General features: G+C 31.6%; 2 protein-coding genes and 1 non-coding gene across 3 annotated transcripts; all 3 read left to right on the forward strand.

Moving 5' to 3' along the window:
- The first annotated feature begins 140 nt into the window (after positions 1 to 140).
- On the forward strand, positions 141 to 212 carry TRNAM-CAU. The gene has a single exon. It is a non-coding gene; the product is annotated as a tRNA-Met (tRNA).
- A 662-nt stretch (positions 213 to 874) lies between these two features.
- On the forward strand, positions 875 to 1,635 carry LOC9306696 (tetraketide alpha-pyrone reductase 1). The gene is made up of 3 exons (XM_002868535.2): positions 875 to 1,069; positions 1,145 to 1,336; positions 1,483 to 1,635. The coding sequence occupies exons 1-3, from the start codon at positions 875 to 877 to the stop codon at positions 1,633 to 1,635; spliced, it is 540 nt and encodes a 179-aa protein (XP_002868581.1).
- A 3,080-nt stretch (positions 1,636 to 4,715) lies between these two features.
- LOC9304654 (6-phosphogluconate dehydrogenase, decarboxylating 2, chloroplastic) lies at positions 4,716 to 6,646 on the forward strand. Its single transcript, XM_021018778.1, has 2 exons — positions 4,716 to 6,379; positions 6,445 to 6,646. The coding sequence occupies exon 1, from the start codon at positions 4,890 to 4,892 to the stop codon at positions 6,351 to 6,353; it is 1,464 nt and encodes a 487-aa protein (XP_020874437.1). The 5' UTR covers positions 4,716 to 4,889; the 3' UTR covers positions 6,354 to 6,379; positions 6,445 to 6,646.
- Positions 6,647 to 17,752: the final 11,106 nt, after the last annotated feature.

Genomic DNA, 17,752 nt, shown 5'->3' on the forward strand with positions numbered 1-17,752 from the left:
ATCGTTTTCTTCTTCCTTTAGATTTTCTCAGAAGCGAGAAAAAAAAATTGAATTATGCTGAGATGAAACTTTGTTTTCCATTTTCCATTTTCCATTTTTGTTTTGTTTAAATATTTAAATATTAATTAAATAATCAACAAAGCAGAGTGGCGCAGCGGAAGCGTGGTGGGCCCATAACCCACAGGTCCCAGGATCGAAACCTGGCTCTGCTAAACTTTTTCTAATTTTACCAGTATTTAACTGGTTTAATGTGGTTCAGATCGGACCAATTCAACGAGACACATGCTAGTTTGCCACTGAACCGGAAATGTTAATCACGACTGCCATTTTGGAGTCTGAATGCCACCTTTCAATAGGATAATACTCATTTACCCTTAATGAATTGAATATCCTTTAATTGAATTAATTTGAAAAGGAAAAAAAAAACAATTGAAATCGAGAAATGAATTCTCGATCCAATCTCGAATCTGTGTCTTCCCTTCCCCCGACATTGTTGAAGCTTCTCCCCGGAGCTGAGAGCTCGAGAGAGTGACTGACATTTTCGGCGCAGCAGCTTTACTTATCTCCGCCATTGTTGGATCGAGAGGTCGACAGATTTGCAGCTCGTCTACTCCCGAAACGCTCCTCCTCTGTTTTGGTTAAGTCATCCATTTCGCCGGCCGTCGCCTCCTCCGTCGCAGCGTCATCTTTCTTCCCCTCCATTCTTGGATCTCGATTGAAGCAAGTAAGTTCTTAGAAGAGTATTTTATCTTACGAACAATCTTAAAAATCGATGCTTTGGATACCAAAATTTATCTTACGAACAATCTAAAACGCCAAGAATGATCCTTTGATTTTCCGGTCTGTTTGTACTAATCATAGTTTTGGCTCTTTCATGATTTCACCTTATATATACACAGGTGATCCGAGAAAGACACAACACTTAGTTTCACTGGAAGGTGCAAAGGAAAGACTTCACTTGTTCAAAGCAGACCTTTTGGAACAAGGTTCTTTCGACTCTGCTATTGATGGCTGCCATGGAGTTTTCCACACTGCTTCTCCATTTTTTCATGATGTCAAAGACCCACAGGTTTTGTTTTTATTCCCTCAAAAACTTGCCTTTTATTTTGTGGGTTGATGATTTAACTTCCTATCCCAATTTCAGGCTGAACTTATCGATCATGCGGTCAAGGGGACACTTAACGTTTTGAATTCTTGCACCAAAGCTTCTTCGGTTAAAAGGGTTGTTGTAACCTCCTCCATGGCAGCCGTTGGTTACAATAGAAAACCATGCACACCTGATGTTACCGTCGATGAAACTTGGTTCTCTGATCCTGAGCTTTGCGAGTCCTCCAAGGTTTGTTTTGAAAGTTGATCCATGTTTCATTTTTATTTATGATGAAACTTGGTTTTGTTGTCATCTACTATCAACTAGTCGTCGCTTTATTGTGCTCTAATGTTCGCTCTTCAAACTAAAATGGTATGCTTTACTACTTGACTTAGATGTGGTATGTTCTATCCAAAACTTTGGCGGAAGATGCCGCTTGGAAACTCGCTAAAGAGAAAGGCTTAGACATTGTTACTATTAACCCGACTATGGTGATCGGTCCTCTCCTACAACCAACTCTGAACACGAGTGCTGCTGCTATACTTTGATTGGATTGTTTTGAGCCTTTGCCCGTTCTCAAGATTTGGATTGCTTTTCTAATGTTGGGTTATATCAAATACTTTGTTCTGTTTCTTCTTGACAAAATATTTTCCAATACTATATAATTTGGGATGTAGAGTTATTCAATGATTTGGAAAAAAAAAACATGTATTAGTATTTGTCGTATTTCTAAAACTAGGTTCGACTAGGTACAACTAAGAACATATCTGTATTTGAATTTATCGAATTTGTACAATTAGGTTCGGCTAGGTACAACTAAGAACATATTTGTATATAAATATATTCATCATATTTCTACAATTAGGTTCGACTGAGTACAACTAAGACCATAAATGTATATGTATTTCTATACAACAAATATGAAAACGATAAATTAGAGTTAATAACGATTCCAAAAACATCCTGAACTCTAATAAAATAATTTTAAATAAATAAAAATCGAACTAATTATTTTCCTAATATATACTATTAGTTCAACTAGTTCAACTACGTTTATTAAATTATAATAAATTGTAAATTAAGATTTATATGAAAAATTCTCCAAAAACATCTTCAAATATAAATAGACTATTTGAAATCAATACAACCAGAATTTATCAATTTCGTAACCATTTTTTTCATTTTCACAAAACATACTTCTTCTAATATAAGGAAGATTTAGTAAGTGATCATCTCATATGAAGCAAAAGAGGTGAAATCCGAGTTTTTCTGAACATTGTATTATGAAAACCTCTTAAACGATAATTAATAGTGTAACATCATGTGTACAACTAGAAATTACTAATATTCATTTAAGTCCAACTGGAAATACACAAAAATCGCAAAAGTCCAACTATGAATATGACAGTACAACTGGACAACTAGGTACAACTCTGTTTAAAACAAAATAATTTTTTATTAATATCATGCTGTCTTTGGCCCACCTTACCACACGTGTGATGATTTAAAATTAATATTCCGCCGCCAAAAATCATGCTTACGTCATCTTTAATTTTTTATTTTTTTTTACTTTGTTTAAATTTATTTTAATACCAATTTTAATTATTTTTTTTATTTTTTAAAAGGTTATTTTTAATTGTCTCAGTTGTACCTAAATGATCTAGTTGTACTTTCTTATAAGTAACTCATACACGTAGTTGTACCTAAATAGGCCAGTTGTACCTACAAAACCAATTAAACATAAATATAATCTAAATATTTTTTTGGTTTACAATAACATGAAGTCATATGTTCTTAATCAACAACACAACAAAATACAGAAATGAAATACAAAAACATAAGTCATGTGCAATCTTAATCCACAAGTACGTGCAGACTTGACTTGTGCGCTTTCTTTCCAGTTCTTGATCAAGCTCTTCCTTCCACTTATCCTATCTTTGACAGAGCAACACTGCAAAGCCAAAATATACCAGTTGTATCTATACGTAGTTGTACCTAAATATACCAGTTGTACATAAATAAACGATTGCATACAATATGATACGTATAAACGAAAAGCTTAATCGAAAATATAAGTCATGTGTTGCCATGGGCATTAGTCACTAACATAATCATATGATTTAACGCAAAGTCAGTGTCTTTCTACATCTACCCAAAATCAAGCAAAAAGTATTACACCTAGTTCTATCATCTAAACTCTCCTTGCCTTCTAGAAATCTCAAAGACACAAATAATCACCAATTTGATTTCTTGAAAACAACTATCAAGATGGTTTTAAAGAAGAGAAAATAAGGTACAAAGCATCAAGACCAAATAGAAATTCATATCCATAAAGCTTAAACTTTAGCTTTAGAGACCTATAATAAGAAATACTGATGCAAAACATCAACGCTCACAAATAAAACAATAATGAGAATGGTCCCTGGATGGAGTTCCACAGTTGTAGCAAAAAGCCAACCCACACCTGCAATTAAACAGATTATTAAAAAAAAAAAACCTTTGTTTCACAATTTTGCATCACAGACAATAAGAAGAAGAAGAACTTGTTTCATTCTCACTAGACACCAAAACTTGTTAATCATCCCAAAAACCAAGTAAAATCAAAGAAAATAAAAAAAAAAACTCCAGAGATTGAATCGTAGCATCGTTTAAAGACAATTCAACTTCGTAACCATTAAGCTCTTCTTCCGCCACTTCTTTGATACGCTTCGCATGCTCAACTTCTGAATTCTTGAAAACTGAAAACCTATTCATTTTACTTTGGAAGTCAAGAAATCAAAGCTTGTTCATTTTATCCAGCATTCTTCAAGCTTTGGTTGATGCTTGGGTAGCTTGGGGGAATGTTTAGGCAATTGGAACAACGCTTATACATCTGGTTTGACGCACTGGCCCGAGTGCACAACATTGTGGCTCTCGCTCGCTGATCTTGAAGAGAAAGTGAATGGGCTCAACAAAGCTCGTGTAGTTCTCACTCTGGACAGGAAGAAAAACCCTTAGGCGGATGAGCTATGGGCTATGGCTAGCTGCTTTTCGTGCTGAAATTAGACATGGCAACAAGAGAGAAGCAGAGCGCTTGATGTCAAAGGCATGGGATTCTCGATTTTGAACGGAGATCCCTAAAAAAAACGTAACGATCTCTGGCCTCTGATAACGGAGAATAAAATTGAAGAGGAGAGTGGTGATTTGTTGTAACTCTCTGTTTCCAAGTTCGATGATACAGTCCGGTTCATCTTCATCCTCACCGATTCGATTTTGATTTCTCCGGCATATGCTACGAAAAGATCAGTTTCGAGATTTTTTTTCTCTAAGTTTTACTTCTATAATTTTCTTTTACAATTAGGGAAGTGGGTCGGATTGGGTAATCTGTTTTATTAGATTTGGGTCGGATTGTTTAGGTTGGATCTGTAATTTCTAATTTCCTAAAGGTTTTTTGGACATTTTCATCACTTTTGATTTTTTAAAAAAAAGTATATAAAATTATAAAAAAGACAGTGGCATTCTAGCTTTTATTTTCCGTGAAAGTGGCTTTCTAGCCATTGTTCCCAATTCAACTCGGTTAACCAAAACCGAAAGTTCCAAATTTAAAACTAAAGAAACCAAAACGGCGTCGTAACAGTGAGCGTCATCTTCACCTAACAAAAACTCTTCACCAGTTTGTTAAGTCAGCCTGTCTCTTGGCTCCATCGACGAGTCCGTCACTTTCACCGTATAAATATCTCCGCCACTCTCTCTCCCATCACCACCAACCTCCGTCAAAACGCTAACCTCTCTCTCTCTCTCTCTCTCTCTCTATCTCTCAAAAATGGAGTCCGCCGCTCTATCTCGCATCGGTCTCGCCGGTCTTGCAGTCATGGGACAAAACCTCGCTTTAAACATCGCCGAGAAAGGATTCCCAATCTCCGTCTACAATCGAACCACTTCCAAAGTCGACGAAACCCTAGATCGTGCCTCCGACGAAGGAAATCTCCCAGTCGCTGGTCAATACTCTCCTCGCGATTTCGTTCTCTCCATCCAACGGCCTAGATCCGTTATCATCCTTGTCAAAGCCGGTGCTCCCGTTGACCAAACAATCTCAGCACTCTCCGAATACATGGAGCCTGGTGATTGTATCATCGACGGTGGAAATGAGTGGTATCAGAACACAGAACGACGAATCGTTGAAGCTGAGAAGAAAGGATTGCTTTATTTAGGTATGGGAGTCTCCGGTGGTGAAGAAGGTGCTCGTAATGGTCCTTCGCTTATGCCTGGTGGATCTTTCACTGCGTATAATAATGTTAAAGATATTCTTGAGAAAGTTGCTGCTCAAGTTGAAGATGGTCCTTGTGTTACTTACATTGGAGAAGGTGGATCTGGGAATTTTGTGAAAATGGTTCATAATGGGATTGAATATGGTGATATGCAGCTGATTTCCGAGGCGTATGATGTGTTGAAGAATGTTGGTGGATTGAGTAATGATGAATTGGCTGAGATCTTCACGGAGTGGAATCGAGGTGAGCTTGAGAGTTTCCTGGTTGAGATTACTTCGGATATTTTTAGGGTTAAGGATGATTATGGTGATGGAGAGTTAGTGGATAAGATTTTGGATAAGACTGGTATGAAAGGTACTGGGAAATGGACGGTTCAGCAGGCGGCTGAGCTTTCTGTTGCGGCGCCTACTATTGCTGCGTCGTTGGATTGTAGATACTTGAGTGGATTGAAGGATGAGAGGGAGAATGCTGCTAGAGTGTTGGAAGATGCTGGATTGAAGGAGGATATTGGTTCTGCGTCTCGTGGTGTTGATAAGAAGAGGTTGATTGATGATGTGAGGCAAGCTTTGTATGCTTCTAAGATCTGTAGTTATGCTCAAGGTATGAATTTGCTTAGGGCTAAGAGTTTAGAGAAAGGGTGGGATTTGAATTTGGGTGAAATGGCTAGGATTTGGAAAGGCGGGTGTATTATCAGGGCGGTATTCTTGGACAGGATCAAGAAAGCTTATCAGAGAAACCCGAATTTGGCAAGCTTAGTGGTTGATCCTGATTTTGCTAAAGAGATGGTTCAGAGGCAAGCTGCGTGGAGGAGAGTGGTGGGACTTGCTATCTCTGCTGGGATAAGTACACCAGGAATGTGCGCAAGTTTAGCGTATTTCGACACTTACAGGCGTGCGAGATTACCTGCGAATCTGGTTCAGGCGCAGAGAGATCTCTTTGGAGCTCATACATATGAGAGAACCGATCGTCCTGGTGCGTACCACACTGAATGGACTAAGCTTGCAAGGAAGAGTCAGTAAAGCGTAGACTCAGTCCCTTGATTGAGGTTATTCTCTCTCTCTCTCTCTCTTGTGCCTATTCTGAATTCAGTGCTTCCATGTTGTTGTGTAGGGCTTTGTTTCATCATTTCATCTTTTGAAAAAGTTTCATGCTTTAGGCGGCATAGAACACGAAAACAAATTGTTTCAGCGTATTTTTGTTGAGTTATAATAAGAAATGCAATGCCCTTGACGCTCTGTATCTGTCTGTTGTTGATATCTGGAGAGTTTCCTTTAATTCTCTGTTCTGCTTTGGTTCATATTTTGAATTTGAATTTGATATCTTTGTTGATATTTTGAAAGCTCAAAGTCTTGATAATTCTTCGGCAGTCTTTGCTTGACGAATTATGTCCGGTCTAAATGGCCTACCAAAACTGAACAATAAAACGTATTGGGCTATTTAGAGAAAAGAGCCCATTATTGTTTTATTAACATACGAATGTCAGGCCGCAACTACACAGTATTTTACTATTTTTCTTGTTTATGTTAAAAGATTTATCTGTCTTGTTGGGTTATAGCATTTATTATTAACCCAACAAAAAGTACACCCATCTTACGGGGACACAGCTAAACCCATAATAAGACAACTGATCTCGTCGTGATTAAGTACGTGATTAATGTAATGAAGTAATGTCGAAAACAGATGCCCAAAATGTAGTCAGTGCCTAAGTGGTTTTCATCGATTCGACATGTTCTTCCGTCAGGACATTCTTAAACCTTGCTCAAAGTTTCTCGGATAAAGTTTGCAACACGAGAGGCTAATCAAGTTGCAAATAACATCGCCTTACAAGCAGTAGCTTCTCCTGCCACTGTTATATATAACCTGGTTAAGTTCTGATTGTCCTTCGTGGTTATAGTCTCCAGTAGAGGTTGATAAACCAAACATGCTATGTAATCATTTGGACTAGCGAAATCGAAGTTAAATTCAAAAAAAAAAAAAAAATTGTAACCTTAGAACACCAAAACACCAAATTGTAACCTTAGAGCAACTCCAACCATAGAACACCAAAACACCAAATTTGGTGTTTTGGTGTTCCATTTTTTTTTCTATCTCCAACCATAAACACCAAATCTCACACCAAAAACAAAACTTTTATTATTATATTATTAAATTTAAAATTCTCTTTATTTTTAATAGTTTGATAAACACCAATTATCTTTAAAACTGATTTATTTTATTTTAATTAATATAAGATTACAATCGATAAACTAAAAATAATAGAAATTTCATATTTATTTAGAAAATTTGTGCAAATAATTGTTTCATATTAATTTAATTAAAATTTCACATTATAAAATATGAGAACATACAAAAATGTTGATGGTATACTTATCTTTTCTTTGATATACAATAATTTAAATATAAAACTAAATCAAAACACCAAAAAAAAAATATGGTGTCTATTATAGTGTCACGTTGGAGTTGAATTAACACCAAATTTGGTGTTTTGGTGTCTCCTTGGAGATGGTCTTATATATGAGCCTTAACAGAAGAAATCCACGAGGGATACTTGAAATCTGTATTCGTGAACTGTCTAGTTCATCATCTGATATTCTGATGTTACGGTGAGAGTCATCAGATTTAGACTATTTTCCACGAAATGAATTATTTGTTGCTTCAATAATTACAAACAAACAAAAGATTCCTGGAAAATATATGGCCCATGTTGGTTCTGGATTAGACAAATGAAATAACACAAAGGTATATTGATTGGACAAACAATATCAAAAACATTATGTTTCAGCTACTAAAAAAATGCATCGTATGATGATAGTTTCGAAGAAATAAAATCACTCTCTACGAATTTACTCGAACCAACAAAAATAAATAAATACTCAACTTAATAAAATTTTGATCAGATTAGCAAGCAATCTCATGGGAAATTAGATTTAAGTTTAAATCAATTGTTGCAACACAAGGACGAACTAATTTTACCGTTGCACTTTCATCGATCCTCTCTTTAGCTCAAAACTGTTTAACGATAGCTAGAAAAAGCTAGGGTCTATATAATTTTACGTTACATAGTAATAAAACTGATATTCTAATATATATTACATATTATCAAAAAATAGTTATACTAATATTGTTTTTGTTATTTGCCAAATGCCATCATCAAATTATTGGATGCTTGGGAAACATTTTATTGGATGCATGCCCCACATTATATTGTCTCCCTCATGATAATAAACTCTTTCTTGAACCTAAGAATTTATTCCATAATTAATTCGTTCAATTGTGCCGAAATCATTTGGTAAAATATTATTTTCATTGCCGACATTTGGTAAATAATAATACTATAATTAAAGAAAAATTTGGTTATGCTAAATGGAATTTATTCTATTGATGTGATATTATCGGATATCCAATCATTTTTTGATAATTCTTCCAATCTCAAAATTATAACCCAAATTTTAAACTCTTATAATTTTGAATCTATTCTGTTTTCTAATAAAGGTTCTAGATGGAGATGTGTGGGATTAGCGGATTTATGTGCAGGAACAAAAATAGTATCAAAATTGTATAGATATTATATCAAATTCGTCATGCCCCAAAATTTTTCATATTCATTTCCCACTTTTAATATGAATCGATGAGTCTCTTATGAATATTTTATATATTTTATTATCAATTATATTCTTTAATTAGTTGGAGAGACATTAGATGATGATAACCATGTTACCACTTCCATAGAATTTACACTTTACGGGACACGATTCAATGTTTTTTGTACTTGTTGAAGTTCAATGTACATAAGATGTCATTTAAACCTATATAATATAGATTCGTATTACTTCTTTTCATAAAGCTAATAAAAATTGATAAGCGAAAAGATTGATATTTTAATTCTTTATGTGGTGTATGTTATGGTTTTGTGATATGTTAGAATACGGTTTCTTTCCAAAAACGCCGTCGATCTTATCTTATTGGGGTATTTTTTTCTAACAATTAAATTTTCATTTTAATTTAGCGATTACAGTGGAGACACAAACTAGAACAAAGAAACATATATATACAACACGATACAAAGATAGAGACACAAACTCAACAAAGCTTGATAATGCGTGAGTAGAGTTGTTATAGCAACCAAAGATGAGATCTAACAAAAGTGCTCCAATTCAAATCTTTCAAACGACTTAAAGATAATCAACTTAATATGTTATGAAAAAAGTTTTTGTGATATATATATGTGTATAAGCAAGGAAAAATAAGTTTATGCAAGGAATTTTTTTCTTTCTTTATAATGTCTTATATTTTTTTTATAAAATAATGTCATATTAAAATCAACAACAAGTATCTATCGCCCAGTTATTTTTCAGTTTGATGGTTCATAGATCGATTTATGTGTTATACATTTGTTTAACAACTAATGATTTATGTGTGAAACATTTGTTTTTTAAAAAATCCAGGTTTTGAACCTTAACTAATGCAGAAAATTAAACTAAACTTTATGGTTTACGAAGCTGCATGTTCTAGACAAACGACTGCTCAATTTGGAACATCAAAGTACAAGTTTAAATGCTAAAATATTACTATATAATTAAGTTAAAGATGCATCTTACCAAGTTGGTCATTACATAATGATACTTTATGTCATCGATATTCTCCTTCTCTCTTTACATATATACATACGTAAGTATATAGTCATATTATATGCTGTGGTATATTGCTCTGTGTACGTATATACATACTTTTTTTTTTCTTTTCCGAATACGTATATACATACATGAGCCTAATAATAGAGAAAAGGCTATGAAAGAAAGGCTATGTGTGACCGAGATTTTGTAGGTACTTATCTTGAATCTTTGAACTTCATAAGAATTGCAGTACAAGTACAAATAAAAGACTTAAGTTATAAACAATTACTATGGTTTGTTTGATTCAAATAATTAATATGTATTATAATTAATTAAGATGTATAATCTTCTATAAACTTTATTTTCTTGTAGTTAAATAATTCTTCTTAACATGAGTTGGAAGTTAGAACTTAGACTAATTAATAACTTCTTTTTTTTTTGTCGTCTAGATTTATTATTAATTGCAAATTACGAGAACTGTTACATAGACGTTTCTACAACTGACAATTTCTGCCGACCCTTAGTAGATCCACGACAGACTACACTTCCTTCTTCATGATCTTGATGAATACCTTCAATGATCCACGACCTGGCGACACTTCCTTCTCTGCGTAGAATCCTGGCGCACGGCTATAATTGTACATCGCTGGAGATCTCCTGCACACTTGCCTCCATTAATCTGCAAATTTGTTAATAAATCGCAATATCTGGGACTCGAACCCCAGACCTCTTAGTGTAGAAGCATTAATCAACCCTTGGTCAACCAATGAGCCAAGGGAGCTTCCACAGACTAATTAATAACTTCAGTTATTTTTTTATTTTTTTTTCTTCTTTAACAAAAATAAGTAGAGGCATGCGTATTAACAAAATTAAATACTTAATGAATTATTTTCGTACATCATACAAGTACTCACAAATAATTTAAGTTTTTTTTAAAAAAAAGAGGAGATGTTTAATCATTTAGATTGGAAACACAAACTCTACACGTTTAATAAGATGTTGGATTACTTGTATTACCAATTTACTAATTACTAGTATATGATAAATATTAAAAATATATAAATCATGAGCACTATAATTATTTAGTTTGTCCTTTTAAATACTATATATTTTTCATCTTTTTAACCAGAAGAATATCCACGTGTACTAATAGGTTCTTTGTAGACAAAATTAAGATCCCTTTTAGTTTTTTTCTTTTCTTATTTCTTCAATTTTAAACAAAACAATATTCTTATGTACTTATTTATATCAAAAAGCAAGTTTCCCGGGAACAAGGTCCGGCCGCTCGAGTGTAAAGCAGACAATTATTATGAAACATAAAAGCAAATTTCTAAATTTTAATTGATTACAGAAAAGAAGAAAGCTCAGTTTAAATTCAGCATATTGAAGGAGTTGTCATGTTTGTTTGATGTAAATCGGTTGGTGCAAGTTTTACACCAAAATTTGAAGTAAGGCAAATGAAAAAAAAAAAAAAAAAAACAAAAACGAAATAAGACGTATAATAAAGAGATATATGCATCGTAAATGAAATTCAAGTATTGCTTTGTGAAATTTTAGAGATAATTTTTTCGTAGTCTGAGAAATTGAATTTTAAAATTAGAAAATACTTACAAAAGTACATATTTTACCAATATTCCAAATGAATTTTGAAAATTTTTGAATCTACAATTTACATAATATTAAGGGACCTATTTGCCTAGCCTTGCACCAATATATATGAGTAAATTTAGAAAAATACCCTCTTTTTGTTTACACTTTTGAAAAATACATTTTTCTTCATTTTTATTTTTAAATATGTAAAACCAAACTTAATAATGATTAATAATATCTATATTTCAAATAACAAATCAATTTATTTGTAATAATTAAATATTTAGTTTTTACAAGTCTTAATATAACTTACAATTCCAAAAAAATATTATCTTAAATATTTTTTTAAAACAATAATGAATAACAACATTCTACCGATGTTAAGTTATGATTTTTGTTAAGTCACTAGATTGTTACCCGCGGTACACCGCGGGTTAATTATTTGATTTTTTTTTGTCTTTTTATAAACTGATGAATTTGTTGTATATAATATTTTTTGTTGTACATTGCGAGTCACATGCGTTGTAACTAAAAATGAAAATTTTAAGTTGTATTTGTTTTGTTTTGTGTTTAAAATTGTATAATTGTATTTTGATTTGTTAATCCCAGGATTTCACCCGTGATATATTATCCCGTATTAATATCAATCCAAATCCGACCTGTCCCACCATATAATCATGTCCCGTAAAATTAAACATCATTTTGTTATTTCTTTTAATAATACTTTTATTTAAAAGACATATAATTCGAGTCAATTTAAAAGTTTGCTTTCAAATAGTTTCTATAATATATATATATATATATTTTTTTTTTTTTTCAAATTAGTGTGTGTTTTTAGACCAACCCGTAAAAATATTTTTAAAATGTATATTAAAATACTAAATAATTGTATTTCGATTTGTTAATTATAAGATTTCACCGTGGTATATTGTCCCGTTTTAGATAATTGTAGAAATTAAGAAAATATCTGAATGACTCAATTCCGGGTCAGAGTAAAAAAAAAAATACGACCTGATTAAACGCGCAAATTTGTTTTTCAAAAATATTAATATAGATTGTACACATATTTTTTTCTTCATCGATTGAGTAATATGTCCGTTTTAAAAAATTTGAATCATAGCATATGCAGAAAAAAATCGAATTTTTTTATTAAGTATATATATTTTATAATAGTTCAAAATAATATAAATATAAGATCATATAAAAGTGAAATGAGAATCATATATTTATGTTTTAATTAGGTAGAGAGGTTTTAGGAAATTAGTTCAAATTTGTTATATTAGCATTAAATAATCATATTTGATTTCTATATCTATAAAAATTGTAGAGAATATGCCATAAATAAAGAGTTTAGGTATAGTAATTAGTTGAGAAAATATATATTTTTTAGATTTTATTGATTAATTTTCGTTTTTTAATTTTGTCAAAAATAAGGAAAGATCCGATTGAAGATTTCCGGGTCAAAATTAAACAAAATTTGACCCGATTAGGAACCCCAAAAAGTGTTGCAAAAATGTATAGTAGATGTGTTATTGTTATGGTGCAGATTTTGATGATTCATTATTATTGAAAACACATAATATCATTTACTTTGCAAAAAAATTCAAAGAGAATTATTGAATAAGAGCACAGTTTGGTGATATGTTGAGCTGAAAAATATGCTTGTAATGTTGGAGATTATTTTATTTTATATAATGGAACATATATTAAGGGATAGACTTTATAATATTTTTAGATATTATCTTGTTGAATTTTTATATATATAAAACTAATAAAGCAGCTTTGTGTTAAAAGTATATATATATATATATAATTAAAATTATTTCAAATTTAGTTAATGTTTTTTTCTCTAAATTCGAGTTTTGTTTTGATTTACTAAAATATAGCTTTAAATTTAAATTAATACAAATTGTCATTTTACATATTAAAGATTGTAGTTTTCATTAAAAATAGAAAAAGAGTAATTTTCAAATCATAACTCAAAAACAGGATAGTTTTCAAATATATATATATATATATATATATATATATATACATATAGAAAAATTGTTACATTGTGGCCCTCCCTGTTCGAAGAGTCTCCGCTAGTTGAACCCCGTACACTAGGAAATGAATTGATGGTGGTTGGTACAACAAAAATCAATTGATAAGAAAATATAAAATTTGACATATTGTCACCGTAAAAATGTTGTAAACATTCAAAATTCGATCATGTAAACTAGTTTTAGTGGTTTTTGTCAGCGTAAAACTACGTTGATATAGCTTTGTAAATAGTTCATAATAGTTCATGTGTTTAAAGTTTAAGCATAGGAAATTATAATTAATCAATTTATTAGTATCCATTATTTTGAGTTATAAATCCATAAAATTTAATAGTTTATACTGATTTCTTAATCGTAAAAATTTATTATGACATGAGATTGCTAATATGATCTAACTTTTTGTCAACTTTAATTTCCTAGTTCTTTTTTTTCTTCTTATTTTTGTAGAACTCGTCTAGTCAATTACTAAGCAATTGAGAGTGTAAAGACTAACCACTAAAGTGATAATAAAGAAAATTGACCCTAATATCTTTATAAATGCAGAAAATAAAACTTAAAACAGTCAAACAAAAACGTGAAGAAAATATTAACCACCCACTTATTCAGTAAACATATATATAATTCGAATTGTTAGTGCAACAAAAAAAAAATGCATAAAACATTGTGTGGGTTTTGCCGGTTTATGTTTACCTTCGTTTTTTCTATAAAAAGCCATAACTCCTTCATTTTCTTAGACATCTCTTCTTCTCTCATCTCTTTTGTCTCCTCTCTTTCTCTCACATAAACCTTTTTTTTTAAGTTAAAGTCATATGGTACCTCAAATTAATTTATGGTCATCTAGGGTTATCTTGAAGATTAGAGTTGATTCTAGCACACACATAAAAGAAGATCATGGCATGAAGAATCACAAACATGGGCTATCTAACTCACTGTTTTATTGTTTTATGCTATATATATATAGTATAATCAAATTCTTTACATGTGCTTGCATATATTTAGTAACAGAAATGTTAATATGGTTATAGATGTTGAGTTGGTGAAGGAAGAGAGCTTTCTTCGGTCCACTCATGGAGTAATATGTGAGATTTAATTGACTCTCGACTCATTCATCCAAATACCAAATGAAAGAACATGTTCTCATATGGTAAATGAATGAATGATGCGAGAGACAAATTGAGTCTTCACTTCTCTATGCTTGGACTGAAGGGAGCTCCCTATTTTTATTTTTTCTCGGTCGTACACATTTCATTTATATATACAAGCATTGAATTCATGTGTATAACTCAAGATAACATTTATATGAATATGAATATATAAGTCTGACACTGGACTTATATGAGTGTTTATAGTGATCTTTTGCAGGATATTCACTCATGGACCTTCTTGAACATCTGCGAGTCCAATCTACGAAGATTTTATATTTTTCTTTGTATCAAATAAGTTTCACTACTGAAAGCAAAAACAATCTTCCAATATAAGGTTTAACTAGTTCATCAAAATGTATTTTTTTCATTTCTTTGCATTTCATGTAAAATTTATCATGTGTCTAGCTTTCGCTCAATAAAAGGTGACTTGTTTGCAAAATAGCTTTAAGCTATCACAAGCTACTACGCCCAACTGTAAGTTCAGAAATGAATCTAGCTTTTGATCCATAAAATCAGATTATAAGAAAATTAAGAAAAGTGATATGAAATATATTCAAAAACAATTTTCTTTACATGTGTTTGAATAATTAGGGTTTTGAAAATAAAACCCTAAGATGGGCTGTAAAGTATCAAATTTACAAGAGGGCGACAGAGAAAGAGATCTCAGTGTTCAACGACAACATCACCTCGGGTCTTGATCTCTTTTCACTGCAACAAGTTCCTAGATATGTCTTCTTCATTGTTGGAAAAAAGGCCCTTTAATGACTAAAGTACCCTCGGCTACTAGTACCCTCATGAGGGCAAACTCGTACATTAAGATCGACATTTGACGAGTGTCAACATCATCATCATGCATTGATCTACAATTTGATCACATTCACTTGAAATTTGAATTAATTTTGAAGAAAATAAGCATTGTTTAAATCGGGGTTGCTGAGTGTAATCTATACATAATCAAAACTATCATTTCGTTAAAGTTAATTATAATAATCCATGGAGCATGACTTAATATATGTTTAGATTCTTGTAATGATGCCTCAACTCCACCGAATACCACAAAAGAGTTTTAATTAATTAACTAAAGTTCATATATATATATATATATATTTATATGTATTTGCGTAGACTTAGTTAAGAATAAGATACCATTTTTATATTAATTATTAGAAGTATCAAAAAAACTATGCTATTTTAAAGCATACAATTGTATGCCATATATAGGTGACAATCTTTTTCCAATCCACTTTATTAATAGGATCAATAATATAGAGTGTGTATATATTTTTCTTTAATTTTTAATTTTCTTACTCATTGTTCTTTCTAATTAACAAGTGTACGGATTTCTTGTGTTTTGACTTTTGACACGTGGTATAGTCCTCTGAGAAGCGAAGTTGCACATATGTATAGCTTTGATCACTTACCAAATGGTTTGGTTTGGTTTAAGACACGTACGCATGAGTTAGATTAGTTATGTTGAAATTTCAACATATGCTTAGATTGTGTGAACGTCTGAATTTGACAGCTAAATCATAATATGTCGTAGTTTTAAATTTGATTGATATCCTCTTAGTGAAGCTTTTTTGGTTTAGAATCTATATCAACCCATTATTGGACGTCAGGTTTAACGCTAAATTATTAAAATGATATATAGTTTTATACGAATTCAGGTAGTAGAATACACCATTTCACAAACATGATGAGACAAAGAATATTGTTGGTGAATTATGGCATTTGACTTTAATCCCATTGGCACACGAAAAAGAGACAATGGTGATGAAGAGAAGAATGCAGGTCTCATTATATTATACACATTTTTTACATTCATATGTGTATGTATGTGCGAGACGATGTGACATCACAAAATCTCTCTTATAAGTTATAATAAACGACAATAAAGTGTGATGAAAAGCAACACCTGAGAATGTACAATAATTATTAATAGCTTAGTTGGGTACAGTTAAACAAATCTCTTAGAGTATTTTTGTGTCTTTAATTATTCTAAGATAATTGTCACTAAGTTTCTATTTTCCATAACATATGTATTCACAAACCATGTGTGCCACTTATTTCTTTCCTCTCTTAGTTATTTCTTAAGAATAAGGATTATAAATTGAAAAGAATTTAGTTATTCTCTAGAGTGACGACTGTTTGAACTCGTATACGAAATTACAAATCTGGATTACATGATACTCTTGATCGCTTTCACTTGAAGGAGATCATTTTTTGGTAGAACATAGACACTTTGGCCTTTTCCGTTTTACAAAATCTCGCATTTACATCGTTTTTCACTACATCTTGCTTAAAAACCGATATCTTACATTATGCATTGATCTTTTTCGACATGGTGTAAACTCGAATATGTTTTCCAACTTCTGTTTGCCTATAATTTTTTGTTTATTTTTAACCAAGTTTTATATAAAACGCTAGTTTTAATCAAACAAGTGATTTTCGGATGGCCAGGCCTGACTCTTAACCAATTTGTGTGATACATTTGTATTGAGCCTCACAAATTTTGAGGCCCATTGTGGTAAGATTTGTTTTTTCTTTCTTAAGCTCTAAAATTAACAAAAAAAATTCCCAAAATTAACAAAAATGCTTCATAATTAACAGAAAAATGTCTCATAATTAGTAAAAAAAAATCCCATAATTTTTAAACAATGTCCAAAAATTAAAAACAATTAGTAAATAAAAATTATGAATGTCCTATAATTAGCCAAAAAAACAAAGTAGTAATTTTTGTTTCTCAAAAAGGTTCCAAATATTTTTTCGTATTTGGCCCCGGATTTTACCGGACCGGCGCTACGGATGGCACCACACTATTTAACTATTTTTAAACTATTTTTTATTGTCCCGAAAGTATATGAGGAAATGTCTAAATATACGAAGTACACGATTTGACCACCTAGTATTTTGTCATATTTGAAAGGGGCGATTCCATTCTTCCATTGCATGTCGAAATTTCAAAGTTTAATCAATGAAAGTTTATTTGTAAGAAATTTTAAATATCTCTAAGTAATTAAGCACTAGA

The sequence above is a fragment of the Arabidopsis lyrata genome (assembly GCF_000004255.2).
Source record: "Arabidopsis lyrata subsp. lyrata unplaced genomic scaffold ARALYscaffold_7, whole genome shotgun sequence".
Classification (NCBI taxonomy): domain Eukaryota; kingdom Viridiplantae; phylum Streptophyta; class Magnoliopsida; order Brassicales; family Brassicaceae; genus Arabidopsis; species Arabidopsis lyrata.

Excerpts from the sequence above, each read along its gene's own strand:
- LOC9306696 (XM_002868535.2), top strand. The coding sequence starts at position 875 with ATGATTTCACCTTATATATACACAGGTGATCCGAGAAAGACACAACAC. Across the intron at positions 1,070-1,144 it reads ATGATGTCAAAGACCCACAG|GCTGAACTTATCGATCATGC; the intron begins GTTTTGTTTTTA and ends TCCCAATTTCAG. Across the intron at positions 1,337-1,482 it reads AGCTTTGCGAGTCCTCCAAG|ATGTGGTATGTTCTATCCAA; the intron begins GTTTGTTTTGAA and ends TACTTGACTTAG.
- LOC9304654 (XM_021018778.1), top strand. The coding sequence starts at position 4,890 with ATGGAGTCCGCCGCTCTATCTCGCATCGGTCTCGCCGGTCTTGCAGTC.